The sequence below is a fragment of the Mastigoproctus giganteus genome, chromosome 2, assembly GCF_048544385.1.
Source record: "Mastigoproctus giganteus isolate SK-2022 chromosome 2, ASM4854438v1, whole genome shotgun sequence".
NCBI lineage: Eukaryota > Metazoa > Arthropoda > Arachnida > Uropygi > Thelyphonidae > Mastigoproctus > Mastigoproctus giganteus.
In genome coordinates, this window is record NC_143576.1 from 119,328,207 (window position 1) to 119,346,983 (window position 18,777).

The window sequence follows — 18,777 nt, forward strand, 5'->3', positions numbered from 1 at the left end:
TTAGGTAGACATCAGAGTGCCCAGTAGATGGATGATTGGACCCAGGGTATTCCAGCAGAACGTCGCCCAAAGCATGACACTGCCACCACCAGCTTGTTTTCGTCTCGCAGTGCATCCAGGTGCCATCACTTCTACAGGTAAACGACGCACATGTACCCGGCCGTCCACATGGTGCAACGGGAAACGTGATTCATCAGACCAGGTGACCTTCTTCCAGTCACTCTAGGTCCAGTTTCAATGCTCGCTTGCCCATTGTAGGTGCTGCCGCCGGTGAACTGTGGTTAGCATGGGCACTCGGAGCAGCCTGCGGCTATGCAGTCCCATTTTCAGCAGGGTTCAATGTACTGTGTATTGTGACACATTACTCCCATCACCAGCATTCCAGTTATCGGCGAGTTGTGCCACATTATCATCCAGGAGAGCCTTCACTCGCCTCCCGCATCGATGAGCCATGATTGTCCAACACCTCACTGACAATTCGTGGGTTTCCCCTCCTCGGACCATTTTCGGTAGGTACTAACCACGGCTGACCGTGAGCATCCCACCAGCCGTGTTATGCTCTGACCCAGTCATCTGGCAATTTCAATTTGGCCTTTGTCAAACTCTCTTAAGTCTACTGCCTTTCCCACCTGAAGAGCAAGAGTAACATTGATTAACAGAGCTCAGTATCAGGTGTTTTTTATACCATGTCTCTACCCGTGCACATGCCATAGTTCACCTGCAGTTGCTTCGATTTGTGTAATGGCTCGCTGGTCATAATGTTTTGGCTCATTGGTGTATTTACACTTATTATGTATTTAATTTTTTTTTTTTTTTAAATTAAATAAACTATTTTTTCAATAGTGTTAGTTACTTCCATTTTCAAATTTAATTCAAAATATATTTGAATATTAGGTATAGTTCCCTTGTTTGTAGAGGGAGATTATCGCATTGATTATATTTATTATCATTAACTAACAGTTATGTAGGATTGTTATTTGGAGAGGCACTTGTCAGGTGACTATCACCACAAATCTGGGTGCCTCCGTAGCTAGGTGGGCAGGAGCAGTAGTGCGTAGCACACGCTTCTTGATTAGACCGGGGTTCGAGCCCGTGCCCATCAAATACGGAGGATGCGGAAAGGTCAGAGAATGATCACTGCATATCCCCAGAGCAATATGGTCTTAGTTGCTAATGCTCCTAAAAACCAAAAAAAAAAAAACCCATCAACCACAAATCTCTGGTTAAACAATTTAAGCATTCATCCAGTTTTCTAGTGGTAGTAGTAAACATTACACAACCAATAGGCATTTGATTCTAGGGCAAACACTCATCTCTTCAGCGATTTTTCTTCATTTCTTCAGCGACTCAAATTCTTCTCGTAATTCACCAAGTTCTGATTTGAGATCGGTACATTCCTTACATCGGGTGAAAGAAAAGAATAATCAGTTGAGCTAGGATTGTCCACTAGACCTACCTTACAATACATACCACAGGCTATACAAATTAGTTTTTTTTTTTTTTTTTTATCTTTTTAATTTGAATATTAGCAATTTATATTTAAAGATTTTTTTTAAAAAAGACATTCACAATTTTTAGATAATACAAGACTTGAAGAGTCTCCAAGTTCTCCACATCAGCTTTCTGCAGTCAAGTCTCTAAAAAATGAAGGTAGGTGATTTCTAGTATTTATTTTTACTATTGTAACTTTTTTAAGAAAGGCATTTGGTGTTTATTTAATAATTTAGCATAAATGTTAAGGGAAAAAATGTACATTTTGTTAGTGTAATTCATACTAACCAAGTATTTCTGGTCCGCCTATCTTTACTACAAAAAATATTACCCATTTCCCTGACAATAGTCTCTCCCAATAAAACTAGATCACCGTCAATGAGAGCAGTATGTACTAGACTATTATCTGAGACCCAACTCCAGGGGTGCATCACTTGACAGGTCACAAGATACTTGAATCCCCGTCGAGTTCCCAGTCACATTTGTTTCTAGGGCAAGCACTCTAGAAAATTTGGTGACTCAAATATTTCTCATAATACACCATTGTAATTTGAGATTGGTACACTCATTACATCGGGTGCAAAGAAAAGACTCATGTCCACTAGACCAACTGTACATACATGCCACAGGCTATACAAATGGCAAACTCGTGACTCACACTGGAAATGCTTGCAGGCATTTCTGTCTGGATCACAATATCCTTGGACTTTGTATTGTAAGTGGATCGTATAGCAACCATTATTAAGGTAAAATTTGAACTTTAGAAAGATTTCAAGATTTAAATTTACAGTATATTACAAATTGTCAAAATATTACAGAAATGAAATGAAAACTGCTGACAAAACTTTAACCACCAGAGAAGTTAAATTTAAGCTACCGAACAAATGTTAAAAAGTTCCCAAAATATTAATAAAATTATTAATAAAATATTAATAACTAGCTGAATATTAAGCTGTAGCTTTTTGAATACTTTGAAAAAATTTTATTTAAAACATATAATAGGATTTAATTTAACAAACTATTACAGAAATTAAGCTGGTAACCAAACTTTAAACACTAGTGAATTAAATTTAAGGTATCAAACAGAAGTTACGAAGATCCCTCCAAAATACTGATAACAAAGGCCTTCTGAATATTAAGCTGTAGTTTTATAAATACTTAACTAAATACAAAAATAAAGTAACCTATGCGCTATATGGATTCAAACTATATACATTAACTAAAAGATGGAAGCAAACCCTTAACATAATTATGAGAGCATCATTGGTGGACTGACTTGGAGATGTGTACATGTATTTCCAATTCACAAAGGGGGGATCAAAGGTTAACATGAGTGATTTGCAGACCTGTTACTTTACCTTCTGTTCTTGGAAAAATATGGAGTCACTGGTTAAAGAAGCAATGCAGTATCATCTAGACAAGACAGCAGTAATAATTCAGACACAGCATGGGTTTGTTAAGGGGAAGTCTTGTCTGACCAATCTGATTAGATACTATGACATGGTCACAAAAAAAACCGAATGCAAAAAAAAAAAATTTGATATCATATACAGCAGACTCTCGATTAACCAGGACACTTCAAAACTCCAAATTAAAAAAAAAAAAAAAAAAATCAACTAGAAATCAAAAAATTCAAGTAATAACTAGAATAGGTATAAACAGATATTTTGCAAGTTGTAAATAAGTGACAAGCGGCATCATAAGTCATCATTGGGAGATTAGTGTACCTATTATTTTGCAATCCCCGCTGTCTAAACAAACTAAACATTTCGTCTATTTTTTTTTTTGAGCGGCGGGTGTGAAACCTGCCGCTCAAAAAAAAAAAAAAAGACGAAATGTTTAGTTTGTTTTAGTGTGTCGCATCAATTGTTGTGTTCTGTTGCAGTGCAAAAGAACAAATTGGGGATGTCGGAATTTTTTTATAGTATTTTTTTATTTTTTTTTTATTTATTTTTTTTTTTTGTTTAGAAATCGTGAAAATGAACAACAAATGCAAGAGTTGTGTTTTCAGTTAAACAAAAACTTGAAATTATTGAAAAGTTTGAAAACTGTGCATTTGTTAAATCTCTAAGGCAGTGGTTTTAAACCTTTTTTTAATAACGGTACCCCTAAGTAATTTATTTTATTTTGCAGCACCTCTACTCAATTTTCTGCCTGTTTGATCCGATTCTCTCTGTATATATGTGTGTGTATGTGTCTGTATATATATTATATATATATATTTTAAATTAAATAAAACATAAGCCAATAGTATGGCAAAAACTGAAGAGCGAAAATTAACATAAAAATAACCAAATAAACAAACAAACAAACAAACGGAAAAGAAGAATAAAAGTTAGACATAAATAATAGCCCAGAAACCCCTATATAATTTCGAACTTTAAATCCAATTAACATGACGTATATAAAATTTGGAATAATGCCAATTACATGTTAATTTAGCGGTACCCCCCCCGAGAGGTACCAGTTCCAAAAGACGTGAAATATCACCAAAAAGGGGGTTGAAGGAACTACTGAAAGATAACAAAATCAGAATAAATTGAAATAAATTAAAATTTTTCGCTGCCTAAGGACCACCGCCGTGCAAATCCTCTGCATTGGAGGATTGATTGGGGGAGGAAGGGTGATTTGGTACTTCGATCTTTTCACCATTGCGACGATTTATATAGCGATTGAAATGCAGCGATTCCATGACCATTATTGGCCTCGTGGTCCTCTGTCGATATGGGGCATAATGGTCAATCTATATTATTTTAATTTATTCTGATTTTGTTATCTTTCAGTAGTTCCTTCAACCCCCTTTTTGGTGATATTTCACGTCTTTTGGAACTGGTACCTCTCGGGGGGGGGGGGTACCGCTAAATTAATATGTAATTGGCATTATTCCAAATTTTATATACGTCATGTTAATTGGATTTAAAGTTTGAAATTATATAAGGGTTTCTGGGCTATTATTTATGTCTAACTTTTATTCTTCTTTTCCGTTTGTTTGTTTATTTGGTTATTTTTATGTTAATTTTCGCTCTACAGTTTTTGCCATACTACTGGCTTATGTTTTATTTAATTTAAAATTTATTTCGGCTTCATATGGAGGAATTGCAAGTTGCTGCTTCTAATGAATGCTCAATTATTTATTTATTTATTTTATTATAATTTAACTTTTGTCAATATTTAATGGTAGTATATATATATATATGTATGTATGCGTGTATGTATATAATATTAAAAAATATATATGTTATATGATATTTATTACAATATAATTGTAAAAATTACATTTCATAAAACAAATTATATATATAGAATTTGTATTATGAAATGTATATAATTTTATTCTTTATATAGAAGTATTTAGTAAACATCAATTATATATCACCACAAAATTAAAAAGATACTGCACACCATTTTATAATGAAATAAACATATATTAATTAAAAAATAATAAGTTTAAGTAACTTAAACCCAAATTACGGGGCAACCGGGTTGAAAACTACTGCCTCTAAGGAATCATTATAATAAGGATGTATCAAAATGTCCAAACATTAACAAGTATTATGCGGAATTCACATTTGTCAATAATAATATAGTAGCAATATGTTATTAGTCATTCCCAAGTTATGTAAAACTCAACGAAATAAGAAGTCCCGGACGTATCTCTTACGTATGTTGGGGATTTTTGGATTAACCAGGAAAATCTATCCAGGATTTGTTTTTTACCATCTATTCTGGAAAATCGGAAGAAAGCCACAGGATTTTTCTGCATATCCAAAAATGAAATAAATAAATAATAATACTCAAATGTGTTTAAGGGCTTTGCCTCAGGCTGCGAGAGATTTAGACAACGTACAAGTCAGTGCACAGCTAAACTCTGAATTAGCACAAATATGCAAAGGCGGCATCGTTTAAGTTATATCTCATATTGTGAATACCTTCACAACAAGTTGCCGTGATATTGCACTACTTCGAATAAGTAATGCTTCACCAAAGGAGAAGACTGTTGTTACTTATTCTCAGCGGATACCACCACCACCCTGATGGCACCGTTTCAGGGCTATTTGACCCTTCTTCAGTAGGTGGGTAGGTACCCAAGTGAGGCAATGATGACAAAACAGTTATGAAGTATAATTCCACAATATGAGAGATGGCTGATGGTTTATAATATAAATTAAGACTGAAATGTCTTAATTTATATAAATTAAAACATTTCAATCATTGTTATACTAAATTAAGACAAGTTAGTATAATATAAATTAAGACATTTCAGTATTAATTTACATTATACACCATCAGGCATCTCTCATATTGTGGAGTTTTACTTCATAATTGTTTTGTCATCATTGCATCAGTTGGGTACCTACCCGCCCACTGAAGAAGGGCCAAAAAAGCCCCGAAATGGTGCTGTCTGGGTGGTGATATCCACTCAGAATAAGTAACAACAGTCTTCTCCTTTGGTGAAGTGTCACTTATTCGAAGTAGTGCAATATCATGGTAACTGGTTGTGAAGGTATTCACAATATAAGATATAACTTAAACGATGCCGCCTTTGCATATTTGTGCTAATTCAGAGTTTAGCTGTTACTAATATGATGAGGCGCCTCCGTAGCCAGGTGGGAAGGAGCAGCAGTGCATAGCACACGCTTCTTGATTAGACCGGGGTTCGAGCCCATCACCACCAAATACGAAGGATGCGGAAAGGTCAGGGAAATGGCCACTGCATATTCCCAGAGCAATATGGCCTTAGTTGCTAATGCTCCTTAAAAATAAAATAAAATCAAACCAAAAAACTAATATGATGCGTTTGCACTAACTTGTACATTGTATAAATAATAATAAACAGTGATAAAAAAAATAAAGGAAGGAAGATATAAAAAAATAAAAAGCTAGGTAACTACCCAAACCGACCTTTGAATTTCTTCAAATTATTAGCCTCAACTTCCTGAGGTGGTAACTTGTTCCCATAATTTACAACTTACTGGATAAAACAACTTCCTACAATTCATTATCCTCTTCTCCCGTAATTTGAATTTATGCCCCCTAGTTCTGCAATCCTTTATAACAATGAAAATTTCACCTTCATTTTACTATTCCCCTTTCAGAGTTTTATAGACCTCAGTGAGATCCCCCTCTAAGAGTGAGTGGTTGCCAAGCTCTTTAGCCCATATAATTATTTGGACCCTTTCAATCGGCTCAGTGTCTGTTTTAGATAAGGTGTCCATACTTGGACAGAGTATTCCAAGTGCAATCTTACAATTGCTTTATTGGCATTAGCACTAGTAGAGGCATACAATGCAAGAAAGCAGGCTTATACATCATCAGCCAAAAATAACCCTCCCATTTCACCCCTCCATTTGCTTCAAATGCCATTCCATCTCAGCCTTAAATTTATTTAGGCTATCAACTGCCACAACAAAAGATGGAGTCTGTTCCATCAATCAACTACCCGCTGGCTAAAGGCAAATTTCCGCACATCTATTCTGCAACTGTCTTTCCTCAGTTTGAATCTATGCCCCCTCAAGTTCTTAATCTGAGCAAGAGGAAAAATCCCATCAGCATTCAGCTTGCTCATCACATTCAAGGCCTTATACTTCTCAATCAGATCACTTTGCAGTTGCCTACTCTCCAGCTGCTGAAATTTGCATAATTTAAGCCTTGGTAAGAGCACCCCTTTGTTCCCCTCACCAATCATGTTGCCTTTCTTTGTATAAATTGTATAACGGGATAATCACCTCTCTGTCCCTGCTGGAAAAATTCCTATATATTGTTGACAAGACTCCATGACCTGCCCTGGCAGCCCGTCTGCACTGCTCAGCGAACTTCATATTTGACTGCACAGTTACCTCCAGGTCTTTTTCCTTTTCCACTTCCCTGAGTGTAGTACCAGACAGTTGGTATGTTTCTCATGGGTTATTGCTACCCATATGCAGTACTTTGCATTTGTCAATGTTAAAATTCAGTTGCCGCTTCTCAGCCCATTTTCCCAATTTATTTAGATCCAGTTGGAGTAGCATACTGTCTTTACTGTTGTTAACAACCCTGCCAACCTTTGTATCATTTGCAAACTTGTACATTAAACCTGATATACCTTCATCAATATCATTGATAAATATACAAAACAACAATGGGGCCCTACACCAAACCCTGGGGAACTCCACTAATAACATTTGACTAGGAATAGCAGTGTCCATTGATTACCACTCTCTATCGTCTCCCACTCAACCATCCCTTTATCCATTGTAGCAACTTACCCTTAATGCCATACCTCTCTAATTTGTACAGAGATCTTCCATGTGCAACAGTATCAAAAGCTTTCCTGAAATCCAAGTATCTGGTATCAAAATTATTTTTGGCATTCAGTTCATTTGTGACCACATCATAGTATCGAATCAGATTGGTCAGACAAGACGTCCCTTTAATAAACCCATGCTGTGACTTAACTATTAACTTCAGTCTTGTCTAGATTATCCTGCAATGCTTCTTTTACCAGTGATTCCAGTATTTTCTCTGGAACATAAGTTAAACTAACAGGTCTATAGTTACTGTCACCTCTTGAACCCCCCCTTTGTGAATTGGTGATACATTTGGACACCTCCAGTCCAAGGAAGGTCTCATAATTATGCCTCTGGGTTTGCTTACTTCTTTTGCTGCCTCCTTTAATATAACTGGATAGAGATCCCATCCACCCCAGGTGCCTTTTTTTATGTTTAACTTCAATTTCTCCTCCACTTTGCTCTCAGTTATTACAAAATAACTTAGCTCCCTGTTAGAGTTTGATAAGCTTCTGGCACTCCCCTCAATGAATAACTCCTCGTGTGTGAATGTAGATGCAAAATACTCATCAGTTTATCAGCTACTTGAGCATGATCGTCAATAGTCAACCCATCTGTGTTAAGTGGTTCAATCTGATTCATCCCTTTCCTTCTAGAGTTTATATAAGTAAAGAACTCTTTGCTGTTTTTCTTTGCATTCTCTGCCAAAGAGTTCTCATAATTTGCCTTCACCTGCCTAACCTCCTTTGTCACTTGATTACAGACTAGTTTATATCTACCATAGGCTTCTGTGTCACCTGATACTTTATATGCATCCCATACATTTTTCTTCTCTGCCATGAGCCTCATTAGTTCATCTGACATCCATTTAGGCCTAAACCTTGAACAGTATTTCTTAGTTGGAATGATTTGTTTGTTTTTTGGTTTTTAGGAGCATTAGCAACTATGGCTATCCGGGATATGCGGTGGTCATTCCCTGACCTTTCCGCATCCTCCGTATTTGGTGGTAACGGGCTCGAACCCCGGTCTAATCAAGAAGCGTGTACTACGCACTGCTGCTCCTTCCCACCTGGCTACGGAGGCACCTTAGTTGGAATGAAAAGCCTAGTAGCCTTCAAAATTAACTCCCTGAAGGCTTCCCATTTAGAATTCAACATTGGTAACATCATCTGATTCAACCAGATCACTGCACGGTGATCTGGTTGAATCAGATCACCGTGCAGGTGCCTAGCCTCCGGCCACTGCAATTTGCAGAACTTAAGCCTCTCTTGGTAAGAGGATCCCTTCATTCCCCTCACCAATCTTATTGCCCTTCTCTATACATGCTCAAGCAAATCTACATCCTTCCTAACATGAGGCCTCCAGACCTGTATGCAGTACTCAAGGTGTGGCCTGACCATTGCCTTATACAGAGGGATAATCACCTCCTTTTCCCTGCTAGCAAAATTCCTATATATCATTGACAAAACCCCATGACCTGCCCTGGCAGCCTGTCTGCATTGCTCAGAAAACTTCATATCTGACTGCACAATTACTCCCAGGTCTTTTTCATTTTCTACCACCTTAAGTGTAGTACCACACAGTTGGTACGTTTCTCTGGGGTTACTTCTACCCATATGCAGTACTTTGCATTTGTCAAGGTTAAACTTCAGTTGCCACTTCTTAGCCCATCTGCCCAAATTATCTAGATCCTGTTGCAGTAGAACACTGCCATTACTGTCATTAACAACCCTGCCAACCTTTGTATCATCTGCAAACTTCAACATTAAGCCTGATATACCTTCATCAATATCATTGATAAATATACAAAACAACAATGGACCTAACACCGAACCCTGTGGGACTCCACTAATAACATTAGTCCACGAAGACCAGCACCCATTGATTACCACCCTCTGTCTTCTCCCACTTAACCATCCTTTTATCCATTGTAGCAACTTACCCTTAATACCATTCTGCTCCAATTTGTACAATAGTCTTCCATGCACAACAGTGTCAAAAGCTTTTTTGAAATCCAAATATATGATATCAAAATTATTTTTTGCATCCAGTTCCTTTGTAACCACATCATAATATCCTATCAAATTTGTCAGACAAGACTTTCCCTTAACAAACCTATGCTGTGTCTGAATTATTGCTGCAGTCTTGTCTAGATGATCCTGCAATGCATCTTTAACCAGTAACTCCATTATTTTACCCGGAACAGAAGTTAAACTAACTGGTCTGTAATTAGTCGTTTCACCGTTCGATCCCCCTTTGTGAATCGGGGATACATTTGCACATCTCCAGTCCGTGGGAACCGCCCCTGAGTCCAAGGATGCTGTCATAATTATGGCTAAGGGTTTGCTTAGTTGCTTTGCCACCTCCTTTAATATAACTGGATTGATCCCATCCACCCCAGGTGCTTTCCTTATGTTTAACTTCAACAATTTCTCCTCCACTTTGCTTTCAGTTATTACAAAATCATTAAGTATCCTGGTACAATTTGATAACCTTCTGCCATTTTCAAACCTTAATAATTCCTCATGTGTGAATGTAAATGCAAAATACACATTCAGTTTGTTTGCTATCTGAGCAGGATCATCAACAGTCGAACCATCGATGTCAAGTGGACCAATCAGATTCATCCGCTTCCTTTTAGAGTTTATATAAGTAAGTAAAGAAATCCTTGCTGTTTTTCTTAACATCTTTTGCCAAGGATTTCTCGTAATCTGCCTTCGCCTGCCTAACCTCCTTTGTCACCTGATTAAAGACTAGCTTATATCTGCCATAGGCTTCTGAGTCGCTTGATAATTTATATGCATCCCATACATTTTTCTTCTCTATTACAAGTCTCATTAGTTCATTAGATAACCATTTAGGCCTAAACCTTGAACAATATTTCTTAATATGAAACTTTTAGTAGCTTCCACGATTAATTCCTTGAATGCTTCCCACTTAGAATTTACCGTTGGTAACATCGTCAGTTTATCCCACTGTACAGAATTTAAAAACTGTCGGAGACCACTGTACTCACCTTTACGGAAGCAAAAACCCTTTCCTTTACCCCTGATGGTAATTAAATCTTTAAGTAAATCCCACATCAGTACACTGTGATCACTGCCACCTAGTGGTTCCTTTATCTGAAATTCTTAATACACGAATGATCACTGCTGATAACCAGATCAAGAGTATTACCCTCTCTGGTTGCCTCTCGAACATGCTGCTGCAGAAAACAATCATCCAATAAATCCACAAAAGTCTGACTAGTGTGTGAGCGACCAGCCCACAAGTTCCAGTCAATATCTGGGAAGTTAAAATCCCCCATTATAAGACATTCCAATTTACTAGCCCACTCTATTTTTCTGTACAATTGTTCATTGTACTCATTGGAATAATTAGGCCTATAACACACTCCTACTCTTATTTTTGCTTTCGCAGTGCTTATGTCACACCAAACTGACTCAACAGTGCACTGTTCATCTATATCAACCGGATGCGCTTCTTTTGATTTTATGTTTTTCTTAACAGCATAACGCCTCCTCCCTTTCTATCCTGTCTATCCTTTCTGTACACATTGTACTCCCCAAATTCCAGTTCAGCATTCCTTATATCTGTGTGACACCACAGATATAAGCACAGTGGTGGAATTTTAATTGTGATAAAGGTGGTTTTTTTTTTTTTTTTTTTTAAGCTATGAAATTTTACTTTTAGTAAGGATATAGCTAAACTAAGACTGCGATTTTAACATATATCTTAGACTTCATAGCATGAAGTACAACATAAACTTGATCGTGTAATCTATATTGCTACATTAATTTAGGAATCTGTTACCTTAGTGTATTGTCATCAATTAATCAACTAAATTGTATTTAAACGGAAATTGTGCCTTAGACTAGAGCAGCAAGGCAATGGGCACAAAGTAGTAGGAGTGCTGTGGCTTGGGGAAAAGAACTGAAGGGGTGATTCTCCTATGAATCATGGCCTAACAAAATGTGCAACTTGTGAAATGTTTGCAGTGTCTGTCGTGAGACATGATACAGGGAAGCCTTTGTTTGATGCAGAGAGTGAAGAATTTGGTGCCAAATTGACATTCTGATGGGTGCTTATAACAATTAGCATTAGCAGAGGCATTTGATGCAAGAAAGCAAGCTTATGCAGCATCAGCCAAAAAAAAAAAAAAAAAACACTTCCACTTCACCCCTCTGTTTGTTCAAAATACCTGTCCAGCTGAGCCTTAAACTTATTTAGGCTATCAACTTCCACGACAAGGAACGGAAGTCTGTTCCACCAACCAACTACTCGCTGGCTAAAGGCAAATTTCCGCACGTCTATCCTGCATCTGTCTTTCCTCAATTTGAATTTATGCCCTCTCAGGTGATTATTCTGAGCGAGAGGAAGAATCCCATCAGCATTGAACATGCTCAAATCATTCAAGGCTTTATACACCTCTATCAGATCACCTCAATGGTGCCTAGTCTCCAGACACTGTAATTTGCAAAACTTAAGCCTTTCTTCGTAAGAGCACCCCTTTGTTCCATTCACTAATCTTGTTGCCCTTCTCTGTACTCGTTCCAGCAGCTCTACATCCTTCTTGAAATTAGGCCTCCAGACCTGTATACAGTACTCTAGGTGTGGCCTGACCACACCTAGAGTACTATATAGGTCTGATTATTGCCTTATACAAGGGAATAATCACCTCCTTATCCCTGCTAGAAAAATTCCTATATATCATTGACAAGATACCATGAGCTACTCTTGCAGCCCGTCTGCACTGCTCAGAGAACTTCATATCTGCCTGCACAACCACCCCCAGGTCCCTTTAATTCTCTACCACTGTCAGTGTAGTACCACAGAGTTGATACGTTGCTCTGGGGTTGCTGTTTCCCATGTGTAGTACTTTACATTTGTCAATGTTAAACTTCATTTGCCACCTCTCAGCCCATCTGCTCAACCTTTCCAGATCCTGTTGCAGCAGCATAGTGTCAGTAGTGCCCTTGACAACCCTGCCTACCTTTGTATTGTCTGCAAACTTCGACATTAAGCTTGATATACCATCATCAATGTCATTTATGAATACAGAAAACAATAATGGACCCAACACTGAGCCCTGAGGGACTCCACTAATAACTTTAGTCCATGACGAGCAGTGTCCATTGATTACCACTCTGTCTTCTCCCCCTTATCCAACCCTTTATCCACAGCAGCAATTTGCCTCCAATGTCACACTGCTCCAATTTGTGTAGCAGTCTTCCATGTGCAACAGTATCAAAAGCCTTTCTAAGATCCAAGTATATAATATCAAAGTTATTCCCTGCATCCAGTTCCTTTGTGACTGCATCATAGTATCCAATCAAATTGGTCAGGCAAGACTTCCCCTTAACAAAACCATGCTGTGTCCGAGCTATAACTGAAGTCTTGTCTAAATGATCCTGCAGTGCTTCTTTAACCAGTGCCTCCATTAATTTTCCTGGAACAGAAGTTAAGCTCACAGGTCTATAATTACTTGTGTCAGCCTTTGATCCTCCTTTGTGAATTGGGGTCACATTTGCACATCTCCCAGTCTGTGGGTACCTCCCCTGAGTCCAAGGAAGCTCTCATAATTATGGCTAAGGGTTTGCTTACTTCCTCTGCTGCCTCCTTTAATATAACTGGATAGATCCCATCCACCCCGGGTGCCTTTCTTGTGTTTATCTTCAACAATTTCTCCTCCACTTTACTCTCAGTTATTACAAGATTCTCTAGCTTACTGCTAGAGTTGAATACACCTCTGGCTTTCCCCTCGCTAAATAACTCCTCATGTGTGAATGTCGATGCAAAATATTCATTTAGTTTGTTCGCTACCTGAGCAGGGTCATCACTGATCCTGCTCAACAGTTGACCCATCGATACCAAGTGGACCAATCTGATTCATCCCCTTCCTTCTAGAGTTTACATAAGTAAAGAACTCTTTGCTGTTTTTCTTTGCATCCCTTGCCAAAGATTTCTTGTAATCTGCCTTCGCCTGCCTAACCTCCTTTGTAACTTGGTTACAGATCAACTTGTATCTATCATAGGCTTCTGTGTCATGTGTTAATTTATATGTATCCCATGCATGTTTCTTCTCTGCCATATGCCTCATCAGTTCATCTGACATCCAATTAGGCCTAAACCTTGAACAATATTTCTTAGTTGGTATCTAAAGCGTAGTAGCTTCCAAGATAAGTTCTTTGAATGCTTCCCATTTTGCATTTGCCGTTGGTAACATCATCATCAGTTGGTCCCACTGTATAGAATTTATATACTGTCTCAGTCCATCGTAGTCGCCTTTACGAAAGCAATAACCCTTCCCTTTACCCCTAATGGTAGTTACCTCTTTGAGTAAATCCCATTTCAGCACACTGTGATCACTGCCACCTAGTGGTTCATTTATCTGCAGATTCTTAATGCATGAAGAATCACTGCTGATAATCAAATCAAGAGTATTCCTCCCTCTAGTTGCCTCCCGAACGTGCTGATGTAGAAAACAATCATCCAATAAATCCACAAAAGCCTTGCTAGTGTGTGAGTGACCAGCCCCCAAATTCCAGTCAATATCTGGGAAATTAAAATCTCCCATTATAAGACTCTCAGATTTACTGGCCCACTCTATTTCCCTGTACAGTTTCTTATTATACTCATCAGAGTCATTAGGCACACTCCTACTCTCAATTTTGATTTCCCAATGCTTATGTCACACCAAACTGACACGACACTGCACTGTCCAGCGATGTCCACTGGCTTCACTTCCTTGGATTTTATGTATTTCTTAACTAATAGCATAACCCCTCCTCCCTTCCTATCCAGTCTATCCTTTCTGTAGACGTACTCCCCAAATTCCAGTTCTGCATTCCTTATATCTGTGTGACACCAAGTCTCTGATATCCCAACAATATCTGCCTTTGATGTTTTGAGGAATACCTCAAATTCATCAAATTTATTTACTAAACTCCTAGCATTGGTGTACACGCAAGTATACATGCACCTATTTCTATTCTTAGCTACCCTAACACAACCCATGTGTTTACTTGTACCGCAATGACTCCCAGCAGTCTCAGAAATATCCTGAATCTTGTTTTTCAGGCTTCTGCTCATTCCAATAGAAGCAGTGCAAGAATCTCTTTCACCTCTGCCAGTGGCTACTGTTAATCTATTCGTCTTTGTAACCCCCCAAGCTAGCTGACCCACCTAACACTGCCTCGATAGCATCAGCAAATATTCTTGCCCCCTTTCTATTTAAGTGTATCCCATCCCTGTAGAAGCAATCTCTCCTATTAACAAGTACAGTCCAGGCTGAAAAAAATTCTACCCCTTGAGCCTTGCACAATCTTTCCAGGGCCGAATTGATCGACAAGGCTTTCATCATATACTCCCTCCTATCGTGTCTGGGCAGAATTGCAGACACTTTCAAATTCAACCCTATTTCACGGCTTTTGAAGAAGAGGGCCAGTGCCCTCTGAGGAATTAAAATGGGGACCCATCAAGCTCTCAGCTGCTGAACTCAATACCAGAGCTCACACTTGTGCATCAGGCAACACAATGGCAATCCCCAAGGCAGCATGCATCGGTCCCACAGGAGGAGGTTATTTTTGGTGACTCTTTCCAGGGAAATTTCCCTGGAAAGGAAAATTTCCAAATTTTTGCCCATATCAGAATGTCCAAATTGCACCATACTCTAATCACCACGAAATTCAGTGCAGCTGTGCCAGATGGAATAGATTATATCATGATAGCACAAGTTACTGAACCAGTCCTTAAGGCACCGTTACTTCTCTGCAAAAGAACATTCAAAGAAAGTACCCTCCCTGACAAATGATGTCATGCTTATATGCTTATATTTTGACATTCTGAAACCAGGAAATGATCCTACAAATCCGCTACATTATCAACCATTCCATTCACAAGCTATAAGCAAAGTCCTGGGAAAAATGATTAATGCCCATCTAACCTGGTTGCCATTTCAAAATAACTTCCTTAACCCAGTGCAATATAGTTTGTGTGAAGGCAGATCCACTCTTGACCTACTCATTAGGGCAGAAATAAACATCTCTGATGCTTCTGTATGAAACACCATGTTATGGTTCTCTTTGATATAGAAAAAGCACATGGTTTGGAGATATGGTATAATGCAAAACATATGTGGCAGGTGTCCACTGGGGCTAAGCGGACATGTCACATTTTATGAGAAACTTCCTACATCACTCATTTCAAGTTAGAGTTCGCAACCAGTCATCTTCAAATTTCATCCAAGAAGAAGGGGTCCCACATGGTTCAGTGCTAAGGGCCATCCTATTTAACATAATAATGAATTCAATAACACAAAACCTACCACAAACAGTGTCCACACCCTTGTATGCCAATGACTTCATTATCTCCTGCCATTTCCCTAATATGCGAATGGTAGACAGTTGCAAGATATTATTAACAAAGTTGTTAAATGATCTCAAAACAATAGTTTTTGCATCTCAACCCAAAAGACTCAGAATACGCTTCTGTAGGAAGCGTAACCTACATCCAGACCTGCAACTTCACCTAGAAAATCAAATTGTCCCAGTGATTCCTAGTGTCCACTTTCTTGGTGTGGTTTTCCACCAAAAACTTGCCTTCCTTGAACATATAAAAGTGCTCTGGAGATTACTTGGCTTAAAAAGCTAAACATTTTAAGAGTACTATCTGGCACAACGCCAGGAGCTAACCATTACACACTACTGCATTTGGACTCGTACAATCACGTCTAGACTGTGGCTCTGCAATGTACTGTTTTTTTGTTTTTTTTTTATTAACATATCTACATATATATATGTATATATACAAACACTTTTGTTATATATTCATCCAGTTTTGCAGTAGAAACTCCTGATTACAGACCATATCATACAAATCCATAAATAACAATAAAAGACTCAAAAGAAAAACATGTATGCATGTATACATGCAACTACAGCTCTGCTAGACCAAGTGCTTTATGTCGGTTTAATCCTATACACCATAGTTATTTTTGCCTTACACTAGGGGCATACCATACATCACCATTTCAGATCTTATATGCTTGAAGCAAATGAAACCTCCTTGCATCTACACAGACAAATGTTTTTGTTAAACTACTCAGAATGAACTTTTCTCCCCAAAATGGGAGAACCTTTACATAGCTTACCCATCAGGATATGCCTTTGCTCACTACTCACTAACTGGGCAACTTTACCTTGGTAAGATGAAGCCTACTGCCTCTTGTACAATCCCACCTTTAATGTATCATATACAGCTGTGTGACCTTTCATTCACAACTTGGGAAAACACCTTATCCCGACATATGGACAGATCTAAAACTGATACTCACGTTGATGCAACAGCATTATTTCCCAACATAGCCAAGAAACTCCCTATTGAATGTAGTAGTTATCCTGCAGAACTCTTTGCTATCCACATAGCCTTAAATTTCACATTCTCAACAAACATATTGCACAGTGTTATTTATACAGACTCCATTAGGGCTATCCAAGCTATACAACGGAATAAAAATCATGATATAACCCCTTTCTCATACAGATTTGTAATACCATGGGAATTGCTGGAAATGAAAGTGCCAACCTAGCTTTCAAAACTGCTACAGATCCTGTAGATCAATCCTTTTGTCTCAGATTACAAGTTAATTATAAATAAATGATGTATTGAACAGTGGCTTGTTACCATCTTGCAAAGTCAAGTTAGTAACAAGCTACTCTGTATAAAGAAAGATCTCAAACCATGGAAATCTGGTATATGTGAGAACATGAAGAAGACATACTAGCCCAAGTACAAATAGGCCACAAACCTAACACATCATTATTTGCTTGCAGGCACCGATCCCCCGCAATGCACAAACTGCAACAGCTTGTGCATTGTGCTCACTGTCCAACATGTACTCATTGATTGTCCCAAATACAATAGTGATTGACAAGCTATATTTACCTATATTTACCCATGATGAACACTTCTTGCAGTGTTGCTCACTTCCTTTCTTGACTTCTTTCAGTGTTGCAGAAATGTGGACTTTTGACATTATAGCCTGAGCTGCTCATGCGCTATAAAAAACCAAACCCAGTAGATATGACATACATGGCCAAAAGTTTACTTTCCTCTAACAGATACAACTATACAACTCAGTGTAAACAAACAACATTTATACAGATAAAAGTATGTATTTAACATTACCATAGGTGCATTATGGCCTTGTTTCTCTTGCACCTCAAAGCCTGTAAACAAACAGATCATATATATACACTGCTTCTGTAAACACTTAAAATTGTGATGAACAGAATTGCTCCTTACTTTTTTTTTTTTTTTAATCACAATTATGTGAAATTCCATTCTCTTGATCCAAATATAATGTTGGCATGTTTAATCCAAAAATATAATGGATTAAACTTCACATCCACTATTTAAGTTTCCATTTAATCTATCCAGGTAGTCAGCTCTCTTCAAGGTTTAAGTCAATGTCATGTCAAGGTCCTGGCCAGATGTGCATTAAATATTGCCCCTCCTTACACCAGGATTACAGTATTTAGTGCCTACTGAGCAGCTTTCCTGTATTTCATCTCCTTTGGCTGATCGGGTGGGTAGTAAAAACAGACTTATCAGCAAACAATGTGTTGATTAGCATCAGTTGTAAATCCATATGAATCACCCTTTATGTAATTTGTGCATTAATTTTCTTCATATGCAAATTGAATTACATTTTTATAACCTCATCCTCCTCTCCCTTTGCACATTTTCAGGTAAGCTATTTCTTAGATTTTTCAAGCCATTATTTGGATAGAAATTTTTTAAAATTTCTTTTAATGCCATATTTTTGTGCATATATGTCAAATTAACATTTAATTCAGTCTCCTTTGTTATTTCCAGTGTGGACTCAAACTACATTGACTATTCCTCCATCTTTTGATTTAACTCAAATTCTAGGTAAGAAAAATCATTTCTTCATGTTATTTTTAAAAAAGCAAAAATATCGCCACTGGCCTTGCACATTAAAACTTAAATGGGAAAA

General features: G+C 37.9%; 1 protein-coding gene across 2 annotated transcripts in view; it reads left to right on the forward strand.

Moving 5' to 3' along the window:
- LOC150089524 (protein aurora borealis-like) overlaps window positions 1–18,777 on the forward strand; it is a 156,740-nt gene that overhangs the window by 73,746 nt on the left and 64,217 nt on the right. For both annotated transcript variants that reach the window (XM_090368644.1, XM_090368645.1), the window contains 2 exons: window positions 1,579–1,650; window positions 18,636–18,692. In XM_090368644.1, coding sequence (XP_090224770.1) covers window positions 1,579–1,650; window positions 18,636–18,692 — 129 coding nt within the window. The remainder of the gene's footprint in view (window positions 1–1,578; window positions 1,651–18,635; window positions 18,693–18,777) is intronic.